The sequence below is a fragment of the Culex quinquefasciatus genome, chromosome 1 (genome assembly GCF_015732765.1).
Source record: "Culex quinquefasciatus strain JHB chromosome 1, VPISU_Cqui_1.0_pri_paternal, whole genome shotgun sequence".
Taxonomy (NCBI): Eukaryota; Metazoa; Arthropoda; class Insecta; order Diptera; family Culicidae; genus Culex; species Culex quinquefasciatus.
Genome location: NC_051861.1, coordinates 111,681,164 through 111,698,153, shown reverse-complemented (window position 1 = coordinate 111,698,153; position 16,990 = coordinate 111,681,164). Strand labels below are relative to the sequence as shown.

The 16,990-nt window shown below is 39.8% G+C and overlaps 1 protein-coding gene across 1 annotated transcript; it reads left to right on the top strand.

The window, feature by feature from the left end:
• Window positions 1–4,160: 4,160 nt before the first annotated feature.
• LOC6050198 (protein SPT2 homolog) lies at window positions 4,161–6,598 on the top strand. The gene is made up of 2 exons (XM_038248597.1): window positions 4,161–4,377; window positions 4,457–6,598. The coding sequence occupies exons 1-2, from the start codon at window positions 4,303–4,305 to the stop codon at window positions 6,239–6,241; spliced, it is 1,860 nt and encodes a 619-aa protein (XP_038104525.1). The 5' UTR covers window positions 4,161–4,302; the 3' UTR covers window positions 6,242–6,598.
• Window positions 6,599–16,990: the final 10,392 nt, after the last annotated feature.

The window sequence follows — 16,990 nt, the reverse complement described above, 5'->3', positions numbered from 1 at the left end:
TATGTTTTGTTTCGTCATACGTAATAACTTATTGTCGATGTCCACGATTTAGAAAAGGAATAATCTTACATATTTCAACAACAACCAACAAAACTAAAAAAATCTTTCGCAACCAACCAACAAAATAAAAATTCCAAAATTGTAAATTCCAAAAAAATAAAGTTCTTAAGTTCCAAAAACTCTAAAATTCTAAAATTTTAAAATTCTGAAATTTTGAAATTCTTAATTTCTAAAATTCTAAAATTCTGAAATTCTAAAATTTTTAAATTCTTAAATTTTGAAATTGCAAAATTCTAAAGTTCTCAAATACTAAGCTTTTCATTCCCAACAATAATTCCATCAATTTAAGCTTAATTTCAGGTACAAATTGTTAAAAAACTAAATTCTTAAATTTTTATTCTGAAATTATTAGATTCTTAAATGTTTTAATTGAATAATTCTTAAATGCCACCTTAAGTCAGACATTTTTGAAATCATATTTCAAGTTAGAAAAATATTCTTTAAAAAATATATGTCAACATATTTTCACTTTATGTAATCTATAATTTCTTAGAACTTTCCAATTGCACCTTGTAGCATTATTAAATATTTGAATTTATGATGTTCTGAACTTTCCAAAATTTCATATTATGCTAGATATTATATTTTGAAATAGAGAGGCCGTTGCAAATATTTTTCAAAGTTTATATCGCTCCCCCTTCAAAATTGGTCCGAAAAATCAGGGGACAACAAATATTTTTTTTTAATTTCAAAATTGTAATGAAAATAAAAGTTAAATCAACTAAAAACAATATAAACGCATTTTTCTGCATTGATAATCATATTTAGCATGTTTGGGCTGGATTAAACATACCGTAAACTGGGGTGACTTTGATAGCCCGGGGTGACATTGATAGAAATTTGATTTGGCCATTTTGATACATCCAATGTAACAGTCACATTTTCGCATATATGTTCGATAATAAGCTACACTCAAACCCCGATGGTTTGACACCAACTGTTGTCAAACGAACGGGGTCACGTTTTAGTTTGACACCCCTTTTACACGTAGTTCACACAAACTACCAAACGTTTGTTTTGATAGTGTGCGTGAGCGCCGTGTAAAAAGTGACAGTTCGTCACTTTTTAGTTTGACTTTGACCAACCAACGGGGTACAAACTAAAAAAGTGTCAAACGAAAAAGTGACCAACCACCGGGGGTTGAGTGTACTAAGCAGAGTGCAATTTTAATTTGATGTACAAGTTGTTTTTTTTTTAATGATAATGCTCGTACGTAATCACATTTTTGATAAAAAAAAATATCATGTAGGTATCGCTGTATATGTTCGAAAAACCTAAAACATTTTTTGTCTCTATTTTAGGTCTATTGCTTCTAGGATCCGACCTTTAATGTGCATATGTTCGTCCTACCGTTTGATTGGTTGAAATCTCGAAGCACGTGGCGAACTTTTTTGACGTACGGTTCAGCGTGGGTTCAGCCCATGTTTCGTAAATATATCAAAGCTCTCCGATATGGGCAAAGCAACTTTAATCAGTTATTTTATTGATTTGGTGGCAGTTTAGTGATTGTTTTTGCAATCGGATTGTGCAACCGGCATCATTCTCAAGAGAGCTATCTACGTGCGCATGTATTGCGTGTACGTACACGATGGATTTTTAGGTTGAAATTTGTGGTTGCCAGCAAAAACAAATGGTAAGCTAGTGTGCGTGAGATCGGGCTTAGATAACTCTAGTGACAGATTCGTGCCCAGGTTCGGCGAAATGAACAATTTCGTTGAATTAATTATGGTAGATCCAAAATAGGTACTAGGCCCAAAACAGGGACAAATACCGTACTAGTTTTTATTTTTGTCTAAATAACAGATTTTTTGAATCAGAGTTTTTGTTTTTGAATATTTTCACGTTAAGAATTATATTTGTTTTTATCTTTTGAATTTTAGGTTTTCTGAATTTTCCATGTTATAGATTTTTTTAATTTTCAATGTTGTGTACGTGGTTTTTTATTTTGTTTTAGGTAATTTTTGATATAAATTCACGGCGTGTTTCCTAGAACAACCTTATCAGGAAAAAATAGTAATCGCCACTTTCAAATGTGTCTTATAGGAAATTTTCTCAGCTTTCCAATGCTTCTAAGAGCAAAATGAGATATCTCTATTTTAAGTTTTTTGGTTTTAAATTCCTTTATTATTTATTGCAAACTTTATACTAACAGTTCAGAAAACTTATCAAATGATGTGTTTCATGAGTCATTTACTCATCAAAATGTTTGCACATTTTGATGAGTAAGTCAAGAAATTACTTTGTAGAAGGTTGCAAACCGCTAAACATTTTGAAAATTATTTTTTGTCTAAGTTTTTGAATATATGGGATTTATTCAGAAATTAAAATCATAAAGCAGTGTAAAAATGTATTTCTTACAAGAATTACATATTTTTTGTGTACAAATATCACGTGTCTACTCTGATTCAGCTTGTTCAACCGAAACTTTGGCAGGTTTGTGATTGTTAATGGTATTATTGAATTTTAATGAATAAATTTGATATTTTCTTAAGCAAACATTAACCAGGAACATAAATAAAAATATGATTTGAAATCGAAAATGTACTACACATTACTGTAGCAAGCTTCAAATGTCATATTTTCATGAGTATAAAATAAAAATAAAATTTTATAAAATGTTTTCTGTAGAAAATGCACTTACAGTAGCAATAAAACTCGAGTCTTCCAATTCAGAATTCTGAAAAAACCGTCACAAACATTTATTTTTGTTTGAACAAAAATTAAATAATATTTCAACAAAAGAAAAATCTAACAGAAACTTTCTTTCCAAACTATTTGAACAAAAATCAAGACATATATATATTTTTTTTTAGATGAGATTGAAGATGAGAGTTTTATAAACTTCTAAAATATTGCTAATTCCTTGATCATTTAATACAAAAAAAACTGAAACAATCATTTCATACTAATGAAAAGTTTTTCTCCTAAAGCTAGCAACAGTAATTTGCAGTACAATTTCGAGTATAAAACATGTTTTGTATCCATGCAACTAGTTAGTGTTTGATTAAGGAAATATGATATTTATTCAAAAATGTCTTGTAATACCCTATCAATCTCAAACCTGTAGAAATTTCGGTTGTATCAGCTAATTCCAAGCTGAATCAGAGCAGACCGGTGTTATTTGTACACAACAATTATGTTATAATCTATTTGTTCTTGTAAAAATAATATTTCAATACGGTTTTATTACTTTATTATTTGAATAAATCCCACATATTCAAAAATTCGGTTAAAACTTAATTTTCAAAATGTTTAGCGGTTTGCAACTTTCTACAAAGTTGTTTCTTGTCTTATTTTGCACATTTTGGTCAGCAAAATACACACGAAACACATCATTTGATAAGTTTCCTGGGCTGTTATTTAAAAGTTACCAATAAATGATCAAGGATTTTTAAAGAAAAAACTTAAAAAGGAGATATCTCAGAAATTTCCCGATGAAACATTTCGCTCTTAGAAGCATTGGAAAGCTGAGAAAATTTCCTATAAGGCACTTTTGAAAGTAGTGATGACTATTTTTTCTCCTTAAGGTTGCCCAGAAAACACGCCGTGAAATTTATTTAAACAAAATTTCTGTATTTTTTTTTATTTTTGGTTTTAATTTTCTGCCAGTGAATTTAATGACATTCATACTAGGGTTTTGTCCTAGGTTTTGCCCAGTCACGACGTTCTAGCAGGATTCTAACAGAGTTCTTACAGAGCTGGATATTCTTACAGCATTCTAGCAGAAATGTTCCACCGTTCTAGCAGGATTCTAACAGAACCAACTCTGCTAGAATATTTCGTGACTGGGTGTCATTAGTTTTTAATGTTATTTTTTTTTTTTTGCCTTTTTATATTAAGGTTAAAAATGTAAGTATTATTTAGGATTTTTTTAATGTAATTTGATAATGGTGATGAACGATTGTAAATTTTTTGAAACGTTTTAAAATTTAAGTCGCACGAAAAAAAATCTTTCCTTTCCTTCACCTTCCAGAACATTCCATCAACCTATCACCCTATCTGCCTTGTCAACAAACCGCTCCGCGAACGCACCCCACCCGACACGCACACCATCAACACTCGATGCTGTCAGCGCATCCGTACACGCCAGACAGCTGTCACATTCCACACCAACGAAAAAAAAAGAAAAACTTCGTTCAGTGACAATCGTCCCCTTTCTCGTTATGGCTCTTCGTTTTTCCGTCTGAATCCGAGGAAAACACTAATTTCGCGTAGGAATCTGTGTGGAATCGACGTTCCACCATGGACTTTGGCAAGCTGCTGAGCGTAGCTCAGCGCAATGCGGCCTCCTCGACCAGCAGCGAACCCAAGGCTGAGGTGAGTGTTGCTTCTTCTTGGTTGGTTCCCTGCGGGAACTTCCGGCCAACATATGCTAATCGTTTTTGGTTTTTGCCAGTCCCGCTACTACCCGGCCAAGTTTGCGCCGCCCAAGAAGGAGTCCAAGGACAAGAAGCTGTCGGCGAACATCCAGAAGTTTCTGGCCAAGCGGGAGCAGGAGGAGCGCCAGAAGGAGGAGGAGGCCCGCCGGAAGCGGGAGGAGCTGAACGCGAAGCGTGATCCGAAGGCGAAGCGGAAGATCGAGAAAATGCTGAAGGTGATCCGGTCGGCGAACAAGTCGGTGCTGGACGACGCGATCGACACGCAGGACACGGCCGTGACGCTGCAGGGCCCGGAACAGCCGGACGAGGACGATTACGGGTACACGTCGAACGTGGCGTCCGCGATCTACCAGCAGCTGATGGACAAGTACAAGGCGACGCCGGAGGAGAAGAAGTTCAAGGACGGGGAGAAGCGGACCATGTCGAAGGAGGAGATGCAAAAGGCGAAGGCGCGGGTGAAAGACGCGTTGAACCGGGTTCAGGAGGAGGAGAATGCTCCGAGGACGAGGAAGAGAAAGGATGGGACTGGGGGGGAGGGGAGTACGAGGGAGGAGACGGCCGGAAGTAGCAAGAAGGTTGTGGGTCCGGATCGGTACGATCCGGAGGAGGAGCGAAAGAAGGAAGCGGAAGCAAAGGCGAAAGAGGAAGCCGCGAAGAAGAAGGCGAAACGACCGCAGGGACCTCCTCCGCCGGATTTCGCCACGCTGCTCAAGCTGGCCGAGCAGAAGCAGATGGAACCGGTCAAGCTGGAGACGCCGCTGGATACGTTGGAGAAGAAGAAGAAGGAACCGGAACGGTTGATGACCAAGAAGGAGAAGAAAGAGTACGAGGAGCGGATGGCTTACTTGGAGGAGAAGAAGATCCGGGACCGGATACGGAACGATCCGAAGCTGTCGGAGAAGGAGAAACAGATCAAGCTGGCAAGGTATGACGCGATGAAGTCCGGGAAGGCGCCACCGGCGCCGTCCGCGACCTCAACTGGCGCGGCCAAACCCGTCAACGTGATGGCCCCGAACGGCCGCATTCCGAAGCTCAACTCCGGCATGGACAAACCAGCTGCCACGGTCACTTCCACCAGCAAACCCGCGCTCAAGCCACCAACTTCAGCTTCATCTTCAAAACCGGAAGAGCGACGTCCGAGCGCTCCCTCGAAACCCGTTGACCCCGCCCGAAGCAAGCTGGAAGCAGCGCTCACCTCCAAGAAGCCAACCTCTTCAACGCCCTCGAAACCCACCCCGACGCCCTCTTCAAGCGCCGCCAAGAAGCCAATCTCAAGCGCCACTTCCGGCAAGCCCTCGACATCGTCGTCGTCATCCGCCAAAGTGGCCCCACCCGCCTCCAACGGCCAACCCAAATCTCGACCATTCCCCCCGGCGGACGTCCAACGGACGCGCCAATTCCCCCTACCGGACGTCCAGCGCAAACGACCCGGCCCTCCCCCGTCATCCTCCTCTTCCTCCCAGTTCAAGAAGCGCCGCCCCGTCATCGAGGACTCCGACTCCGAGTACGACTCCGAGATGGACGACTTTATCGACGACGAGGGCGCCGAGGAAGATATTTCCTCCCACATTCGGGCCATCTTCGGCTACGACAAGAGCCGCTACCGGGACGAGGACTTTGACGACCGCACGATGGAGTCCAACTTTGCGCAGGTGCAGCGCGAGGAGTACATCAGCAAGAAGATTGGCCTGCAGGAGGACCTCGAGGACATGCGGCTCGAGGAGGAGGAGAAGCGGCAGAAGGCACTGGCGAAGAAGAAGGCGGCGGCGGCGGCCAAGGGGAGCGGTGGTAAGAGGAAGTGAGGGGGAGGTTAAAGATTTTTGTTTTTCTTTTTTGGAATTTATTTTATGACGGTTTATTTATTTTAATTTACTTATTTGCCTTCTTATGCATTATTACTATATTGATAACACGCAAGTTTACTCTTTTTTTACATATATATTAAACAATATCAAAAACTCAAGTGCAAAGCGAAGAACAAGTGCCGGGCGAGTCCTTTTGCGAAACAAGTTGACACGAAAAACACACACAAAAAAGCGTAAATTAATTGTGCGAAACAAATGTAGTTGCCAGCAATGTGTACGATGATTGCTTGAAATGTAGTAAAAAGACGAAAAATAAAATTATATATTGAGGATAAACAGTTTTCCATTGGATAACAAGTTGTTTTTGTAGTTTGACGAATTGAGAAAAACAAAAAGTCAAAATTACTTATTTTCCCTGTTGTGTGTGCAGTGCGTGCGCGAGGTACCTCAGCTGGACCGACAAGCCCCTTCCCTAAAGAACGCGTGCATCAAACGTTATTCAGGACCAAGGTTCGCTAGCGTGACAAAGCAAGACCAGGGGAAGAGGGAGGGAGGGGTGGTTCGTGACGACACGCTAGGTTATTTTTGACAACTGTTACGACTTTTTCCCGACATTAACCGGCTCCTAGGCCCGTTAATCGTTGATTTCACCATTCTGATCGTACGCGGCTTTGAAATCTGGTTCTCTCGACATTTTTGGAGAATTTGACGTAACCAAAATATTGGGTACATCGTCGATCTCCCCGCTACGAATCCGGCTTGGTACGGCCCAACAACATCCTTTACTCGTTCCAACAGACCTTTGTAGACCGAGTTCTCACATTCCAACTTGTCCCCCCTGTTTATAGATCGGGCCTATTACGCCCTCTTTCCACTCCTCCGGTAGCTGTTCTATGTTCCAGATCTTGACTATCAGTTGGTGCAGACAGGTCGCCTGATGAGTTCGATTCCGATACCATCCATACCAGCTGCCTTGTTGTTCTTCAGCTTCTTGATGGCATTCCTAGTGGCATTCTCAACTTTCCTAATTTCCAAACTGACGTAGTTTTCCCCGACGTCAAAGTGCTGCTTCCACATTTCGATCACCTCACGCTCGTCCGTCAAGATTCCCCCGTCCCATTTCCCGGCAAATTTTGGCTCCCCTTCCAAGGAAGGAAATCGATGAAAATGTGATGTGTGGGCACGTTGTGCTCACGAAATTTCTCGAGGATTTGTCGGAGACAGAATATTTTGGTTCGTGGTAGCCGCGTCACGATTTGATTTTCACGCGAGCTGTCACTGTCAAATTTCCAACCAAAACCGAGTCGGCGTCATTTGTGTTTTTGACGTAGATGTCAAACTTGACAAACAGAGAATCCGATCTCGAATCCGATTGTTTTGCCAACTCTCGATCAATCGCATTTTTCGTGTAAGTTAATCGTTAACTCCAAAACAAATTAAACTGTGCATAATTGACAAAGGGAGCGCGTGGTCGTAAAAAATATTCGGAGTGAAAAGTGATTTTTTTGTGTGTGCCTTTTGTTTCGCATTTTTGTCGTGTATTGTGCGTGTATTGCTGCGAGGAGATTTGAAATTTGCTCGCGTTATCTAAATTGTAGAAACAGTAAGAATATACTGATAAGTCCAGCCCATAGCACTGATGCTCGGTTGGCACGCGTTCGATTAAAAAAACTTTCTAAATCATCACTAGTTTATCTTTCCGCAGCCGGCTGCCTAAGATTTAAAATTTTCAACCGATAAACAAAATGCTCATGGTCACATCACTGCCACTCGTGAATCCTGACCTCATACCCATCTACTAACCCCCTCAAAACTCATGTGATACTTTGTCGGAGAAGCAGTCGATTGGGCGGTCTCTATCACTCAAGTATCGGACTAACATTCCCATCCACTTCCCCGTGACTCTACCACTGGTCGTGGCCGGCGCCGGTATTGATCAGCATGATAGGGGCCTTTGAGAAGTTGCGAAGCGAGGAAAGAAAGCACCCACTCATCTTCCACGGCTCGTGGATGTAACTTCTGGAGGTCCTGGTCAATAACGGAGTAGCAACTGCGGGTGGGCACCTATGCTTATTTATGCTTAACTCCAAAACAAATTAAACTTCGCGTTCGACCAATTCTCATCACTTTTGCCGTTTTCCGCTATTGAATCAACATTTTGAGATCTATCAATAATGGAGAGCTCACTTTTATTTGAGCTATTCGTGAAATTTTTTGAAACTTTTAAATTTTGTAAAATAAAAAAAAATAAATTGATTCATTTTAATTTATAAAATTTATAAAAAAATGATATTTTTGGTTTTTTTAATGTTTTAAAATTTTTGAAATGTTTCGTACTTAAAAAAATATTAATTTTTTTTTTAAATTTTAGTTTCTAAGTTTCTGAATAATTTAATTTTTTTTATTTAATTTTTTAATTTTTGAAATTTTTTGAAGCTTCAAAATTTTGTAAAATTAAAAAAAATTATAAAATTTTTATAATTTATGAAGCTTATGAAATTTACGAAATTTGTAATAATTTTGAAATTTTTAAAATCTTCAAAAAAAATTTTTTTGAATTTTTTATTTTTGAAATTTTATATTTTTTTAAATTTTTAAATTTTTTAAAATTTTTAAAAAAATTAATTTTCCTGAAATTTTTAAAAATTTTAATTTCTCTGAAATTTTTAAAAATTTTAATTTTTCTGAAATTTAAAAAAAAAATTGATTTGAATTTTTTTTAATTGAATTTATTTACTTTTTAAGGCAGGAAAAGCCACCGAAGCCTCGACCGAAGCAGTGGCACCAAAACCCATTAATACTTTGGAATAGTCAAAAACACTTTAAGAAAGCTGTAATTCGTGATCAAAGTACATACTGATAGGCCGATAATAGAAATAGGCTGAGAAAGGGTATAGTTCCCCTATTTGTTGTTTTTATTTTTGTTTAAAATTTTTGAAGTTTATTATTTTATTTTGAAGTTTATTATTTTTATTTTATTATTTTTTTCTTTTAAAATCACTAAAATTGAAATTGAGGAGCGGCCGTGGCTGACTGGTTACGGTGTTCGTTTTGTAAGCGAATGGTTCTGGGTTCGATTCCCATCTGCTCCCAACGAGAAAGTTATGAACACACAAATTTGAAATGATGAATATGAACGAAAAATCAAAGTCGCTCGAGGTGGGGTTCGATCCCTCGTCCTTTGGGTTGGTAAGCAAAAATGCTAACCACTAGGCCATGACGACTTGGTAAGCTTGGACTGGAATTAGGAATACTGTTACAGGGAGCGAGTTGTGGCGCTATAACCACGGAAAATAGTGTCCAGGGCATTCGTGGAAATACAATGTCCCATCCCAGAGGGTCCCGGAGTACCAAACCTTCTTAGCATGGTGCTCCCAACGAATACAATCAAATCTCGGAGCGTATGGTGGTGTGTCCCCACGCTTCTTCCTCCCCTGTCGATTCAAAATTGTGTTGTTGTTCGAACACTCAGTGCTCAAACTCAACCCAATTACGAATCATCTCTGCGGTACGGCTTTACGCAGTAGGCCTGGCCGCTTTAACGCTTGTGATGTTTCAATGCATTCTAGTGCAATGGCGCACTACAAATGTTAATAAATGACAAGAAGAGTGCTAGGCGTCATCTAACCTAAGGCACTCTCCAGGATCCCTTCGAAAGATTGGCTGCGCTAGGGTCTGATTAGATTAGATTAGATTAGAAATCACTAAAATTGAAATTGATGAAATTTATAAAATGTATACAATTTTTAAATTATGAAAAATTTTACCATTTTTTTTTTACTTTTTCAAATCCCTGTATTTATAAAAAAAAATCAAAAACAATTATTTTTTAATTTGAATTTTTTAAGTTTTTAAATATTTGATTTTTTTTAATTTTTTTTAAACGTTTAAACCGAGGTTTAAACTTTTGATCTTTTTTTAAATTTTTGAAATTCTTTGAAACTTTTAAACTTTAAATTTTTTAAATAGAAAAAAATAATAACTTGATTTTTTCAATTTATGAAATTTTTTAAATTTATGAAATTTATAAAACTTATAGAAAAATGATATTTTAGATTTTTTTTAAATGTAACTATCTTATATTTAAAAAAATAAGAATTTAAAAAAAAATTAAGGTTTCTGAGCACTTGAAATTTTTTATTTTTGAAACTTTTAAATTTATGATATTTTGAAATGTTTTTTTTTTCAAACTTTATTTTTTGATGATACTTATGAAATTTATTAAATTTTTAATAATTTTGAAATCTTGAAGCATCAGGTAATCTTGGAGCATCAGGTAAACAGCGTCGTACAAAAATCCTACAACACGCTGCGAACCTTCCGCCGTTTTGCTGGTGTGCTTTCGAGGCCAACACGGCGCAAGCTGGTTCAGGCGGTAGTGGTGCCGTTTTTCACTTACTGTGACATCGTGTACTATCACGGACTGTCGGTAGCGCTCAAGAACCAACTGCACCGGTGCTACAAGTCTGCAGTACGCTTCGTGTACAACCTGCGACGCCGTGACACTACAGCAGATGTACGGCACACCATCCTCGGACACGACTTGCCTGTGAACTACCACTTCCGGACCTGCTGCTTTATGCGGCGGGGCTATAACAACGATCTGCCAGAGTACATTCTAGATCACCTTGTCCACGGCCAGCAGCAACGAACGCGATCGCTGATTGTCCCGCAGCACACGACGTCAAGTGGGAAAAGTGTGCTAATTGCTGGGATCTCAAGCTGGAACAATCTACCAACAGAAGTTAAGGTCAAACCAACTTTATCAGCATTCAAAAGTTCTTTGAGAAGTCATTTACAAAACTAGATCTAGGTGTTAATTTGTTTCGTTTATTTTGGATCTAAAGTAATCATCACAACGTCCTTCCTTAACCTGATAAAAAGTGTTATACTAACAGGCTATCGTTTCCAATAAATTACAAATTACAATTACAATTACAAATTTTGTAAAATCTTTAAAATTTGTTTTTTTTTTTATTTTTATTTTTTTCAGATTTTAAATGCTTTGTTATTTTTAAAATTTTAAAAAAAAATTGAAGAAGAAGAAGAAAAATTGATAGAATTGATTTTTTTAACATGAATATATTTACTTTTTTAAGGCAGGAAAAGCCACCAAAGCAGTGGCACTAAAAACCTACTTCCTTTTGTGTTCATTCCTTTGTGGACCATCATTTAACTCCGCCTGTAATGATGAATCTTGATGACAAACTGAACTTCAGCTACAACCATAAGTGGTTGTAACCAAAGGGAAGAGAAACTACCTACCAGAAAGGATTACAACTACGTTCGGGATTTCCTGAACAACACAAAGATTGAATACTACAGCCATGACGATCTAGGTAAACGCCAGATGCAACAGGTCCTCCGAGGCCTGTACGACATGGATGTGAGTGTGCTGAAAGAAGAGCTCAAAACTCTTAAGTTAAACGTGATCGAAGTCTTCAAGATGACGAGGCACAACAAGGACATCAAGTATCGTGATCAACTGTACCTGGTTCATCTCGAGAAAGGATCGACAACGCCGTCTGAGCTGAAAGCAGTTCGGGCAATTGGGTCCTAAAATGAAGCTTAGATTGCTAGTATTATTGTTTACAGCGATAAAGCTTATTTTTCTTAGTAAAATGACCCTTTGTACGACCACAAAGAGTTTAAAATGGATTTTTAAATCAATTTCGAAAAATTAACCTCGCGGTCCTTCTTGACAGAAAAGCTCCTTCTTGACAGCTCGTTCCAAGGGGACCATAGTTGATCCATCGAAAAAATGTTGTCTTGTCAAAAAAAAAATTTGCATTAAAATGAAAAAAAGTGATCAGAAATGGTTTTTAATCGTGTTTTTTACCGTTGTACATAAAAATTGACATAGGGCTTTAGCCGAGGCTTTAGCACCCAATTGGGTCCTAAAATGAAGCTTAGATTGCTGAAATTATTGTTTACAGCGTTAAAGCTTATTTTTCTGAGTACAATGACCCTTTGTACGAGCACAAAGAGTTTAAAATGGATTTTTAAATCAATTTTGAAAAATTAACCTCGCGGTCCTTCTTGACAGAAAAGCTCCTACTTGACAGCTCGTTCCAAGGGGACCATAGTTGATCCATCGGAAAAATGTTGTCTTGTCAAAAAAAATTTTTGCATTAAAATGAAAAAAAGTGATCAGAAATGGTTTTTTATCGTGTTTTTTACCGTTGTACATAAAAATTGACATAGGGCTTTAGTACCCAATTGGGTCAACATTTTTTCGATGGATCAACTATGGTCCCCTTGGAACGAGCTGTCAAGTAGGAGCTTTTCTGTCAAGAAGGATCGCGAGGTTAATTTTTCAAAATTGATTTAAAAATCCATTTTAAACTCTTTGTGGTTGAACAAAGGGTCATAGTACTCAGAAAAATAAGCTTTATCGCTGTAAACAATAATATCAGCAATCTAAGCTTCATTTTAGGACCCAATTTTCAACATCATCGTGACTTGGGAACGTTATCGTCCAGTGCATTGAGACGTGACACAATGTTCGAACTGCTTACAGTTAGGACATGGTGGAAGGAACTGTTTCATCAAGAGTCGTTGTGCTACCTGCGGAGGTGAGCACAAAACTCAAGCTTGCGAAACAATCAACGAGAACATCTGTTTTATTTGGTAGTCAATTAAAACAAGTTTGATTAACTTAACAAACTAACGTTTATTGACACGACTGTACTGCTCGGCACTCGGATACAGAATGAATGAAAAGTGAGAAAGAAAGAGAAAGCGCGCGTGAATGAATGACGTTTGTAGGGAGTGTCCATAAACTACGAAACTATGGCATGGTAATAAATAACGTAATACAACATCTTCCCTGTTTTATCAAAAAGAAAACTAAATAGAACTGTGCTTGAGAATGAGGTTAATGTGTAACTAAAAATAAAGACCTAAAACTAAACCACAAAATGCTGGATGTTTCTGAAGACCACTGGAGCTTGTTCGGATGATGTGTGACTGCTAGAGGCATAAAGCTTGACTGGTATCGAGATTTGATGGGTTACCTTGGGCGTGTTGGGTTCATTACGTGGATCCGGACTCACCAAGTCTCGAAAACTTCGTGTAGCGGCCAAGACCACAGCTAGCACCATTCGTGCTTCGCCGTGCGCGGACTGGATCATCCGTCTGCGTCTGCCGCGGGCCGCCTGTCGTACAATCACAGCGGTATCTCACGTGGCGCGTTCTTGTTGGTTAACGATCTTGCCCGGCAACGCAACCTGCACACTGAGCCTCAATGCGGCAGATGCTGCGCTTGGTAGAAACCGGCATGTTGACGCGAGTCATTTTGCCGAACTCTAAGAAGCCCAAAGTGCGACACACGTGCGCAGATAGCAACGGACCTTGCTCAACATCGACCACTTGTAGGACTAGGTTGTACTTACGGCCGTATTGTCGACAACGGATAGTCGTCTGACCGATCACAGGAATTTCGCCGCCACCAAAGCCATGAAGGCGGTACTTCGACGGTTGAAGATCACTGTGGGCTTTCCCGGTCATCCGCTGTAACCAACTGTGTCCCACGAGGCTGGCGTTTGCCCCTGTATCCAATTCGCACTGAACTGACTGCCACTTTCCAGCGATGCACATGTCTAGATTAGGTTCAACATGCCCACCACTTCCATCGGAAACTTTTCCGATTGTTGCACTTTCGCTGCTCGTCGACTCCGTCTCCGTCAAGTCACCGTCGGTACTGCTATCCACAAGCACTTTCTGCACACGAGACTTCCGCTTTAGCTTCTTCCGACGCTCTGCCTTGCACACTGCCTCAAAATGGTTCTTTCCGCCACAACGATAGCACCGCTTGCCGAACGCTGGACAACTGCCTTTCGTGAAGTCATGCATTTCGCCACAAAACTTGCACTTTTTTGCATGCTTCTTCACTTTGTTCACGCTTGCATTTCGTTGCTCGGAAATCGGGTGCTGCTCGGCAATTTCCTCCGCGCGGCAAAAATCAACTGCTTGTGCCTCCGTCAGATTCTGCATCGTCAACAGCTTCGTGCGCAGCTTCGACCATTTGATCGACGTAACGAGCTTGTACTTCAGCAAATCTTCTTCCAGGACTCCAAACTTACACACCTTCGCTTGTGACTTCAATCGACACAAGTAGTCATCGATTCTTTCCTCCATCCCCTGAGACAGCGAGAAGAAATCAAACCAATCGATGAACTTGTTCCGCTCACGTACAACTTTCCGCTTGATCGCCGCCAATGCCAGCTTCGGGTCCTTCTTCTCCACGGCGGTCAGTTCGATGTTGAAATACTTCTTTAAAGCCTCCGTTCCAACCACCGACAGCAGGATGCTGGTTTTCTGCTCGTTTTGAGCCTCTGGCCACTTGTCCATCCCAACTGCACTGGCGTAATACTTCCAACTTTCTTCGAAAAAATCGAAGTTTCTCTCCATGTCTCCATCCAGTTCCAGCGGAGGCGGAAGAGGAACCGATGCCACTGCCGCCGGTCTTTCTACAGGCGCAGCCGGCGCCTTCTTCAACGATCCAATCATCTCCTGGAACTTGAGCATGAGCATGAGCATGGTTGACTGCCAATGAGCTGCTACTCCGTTATTGACAGATCAGCTGAAGTTAAACAATGAATCAAAAATGATCAGTGGGAGCCAACCATTCGTTCACTGTTTAACCCCTGAAGACCCCGACTTTATTAGTCAATACCGGCGCCCTCCCAAGAAGCCTGCAGTTCAACAAAAGGGAGGAATGTTAGTCCGATAGTTGAAGTTGCAGACTCATCAAGCACATAGTTTTTCGCTATATACTTGTTGATACCGCTTGAGACCGTTGAATCCACAGCATCTCCTTCAAGCATCACGTGATTTTTTTTTTTTTGGGGTTAGTAGGATAAGGTATTGGCTTTTCGATGCCTCCCGAGCTACGATGCTATGGGGAGGACTTTCATAACAAACCCGTCGGCGAGCCTTCCGAGCAACGATGCTATGGGAAGGTCTTTCTAATTAGCACACCAAAACACTCGCGCACAGGTATTTAAATACTGAATAAATGTAATTTTTCATCACGATTACCCAGACGACATTGATGATATAGGAAGAACTTTTTTACAGTCATTTACAGTAATACTTAAACTTATTTTAATGCAACAATTCACACGACGTCGTGCCTCCCGATCAACGATGATATAGGAAGGACTTGAGCAAGCCAATCAGGATGAAACACGAAATAAAATTCTTTTCTTTTCACACACAATGCCACATAATTGACCGCGCGTCACCACCCAACAAATTGAACTGATTTTCTTTTGCTTGTGGGCAAGCCAACCAGGATGAAACACGAAATAAAATTCTTTTCTTTTCACACACAATGCCACATAGTTGACCGCGCGTCACCACCCAACAAATTGAACTGATTTTTTTCTGCTTGTGGGCAAGCCAACCAGGATGAAACACGAAATAAAATTCTCTTCTTTTCACACACAATGCCACATAATTGACCGCGCGTCACCACCCAACTAATTGAACTCGATCCAATCATCTTCTGGAACTTTCCCATAAACTCGGCAAACTGCTTTGAATCCATTTTGTGGGAAAACACTTCGCCTCGACACGACGTTAAAGAAAAATATGTCGCTGGACAGGATCAAACAAGTTCGCTCTTCACTGCGCAACTGCTTCGCGATCACTTCCGCTGATGATTTTCTTCGTCGCTCGATCGAACTTTTCCTCGCCGAACACTTTCCGCGATTTCAAATGACGCCGGAAATCACCTTTAGTCCACGAGTGCTTCTGACACCATGTTTTATTTGGTAGTCAATTAAAACAAGTTTGATTAACTTAACAAACTAACGTTTATTGACACGACTGTACTGCTCGGCACTCGGATACAGAATGAATGAAAAGTGAGAAAGAAAGAGAAAGCGCGCGTGAATGAATGACGTTTGTAGGGAGTGTCCATAAACTACGAAACTATGGCATGGTAATAAATAACGTAATACAACAACATCGAAGCGAAATGCTTCAATTGCGGTGGCGACCATTCGACCAAGAATCGAAGCTGCCCAAAACGTGCTGAGTTTGTGAAAATTCGGCAGCAAGCGACGACGAGGCACCAACCAAATCGTCGCAAAACACCACCAACTGTCACGGACGTGGATTTTCCTGCTTTGGCGTCACCTGGAGCGGGATCTGTTCGAGTGGTTCCAAATCTGCAGCCATTGCCGTTGAATCAGCGGCAAAAAGTTGCAGAGAATACAACACCTCCTGGCTTCAGTCAGCAACCGAGGGAAAACCAATCCAACATTAGCGGGTGAAGGCAGCAGTGACCTGTTTTCACCACAAAAACTTCTGAACATTTTCATCGAGATGACAACAACACTGCGTGGTTGCAAAACTCGCCAGGAAAAAGTAAGAACTCTTGGAGCATTCATCTTAAAATACAGTTCGTAGTTTACTCGTTCTAGTGATTTTGAATATTTCAATGGATTTATTTTTTTTTAGTTTTAGGTTAGGATTAGTTGTTAAAGTGATTTTTTTTTCTTTTTTACCCAAATGTATTCAATTCAATGCAATAATGTAAAACAATTTGAAGCAAATAAATAAATGTGATCAGTTAATAACAGACTGGTGGCAAGCTTGTCAAAAAGTGAACCTCACTTTTGACAGATCTTATAGGGTGAATTCTCCATAAACTGGTTGCACAAAATAGGGTATACAGGCCATTCATAAGTAAATTTGAAAATAAGTTTATTTAATATTTAGGTTTGTAATTTGAAA

Bases quoted from the DNA above. Each gene is read 5' to 3' on its own strand.
- LOC6050198 (XM_038248597.1), top strand. From the start codon at position 4,303: ATGGACTTTGGCAAGCTGCTGAGCGTAGCTCAGCGCAATGCGGCCTCC. The intron at 4,378-4,456 runs GTGAGTGTTGCT...GGTTTTTGCCAG, and splicing joins GCAGCGAACCCAAGGCTGAG to TCCCGCTACTACCCGGCCAA.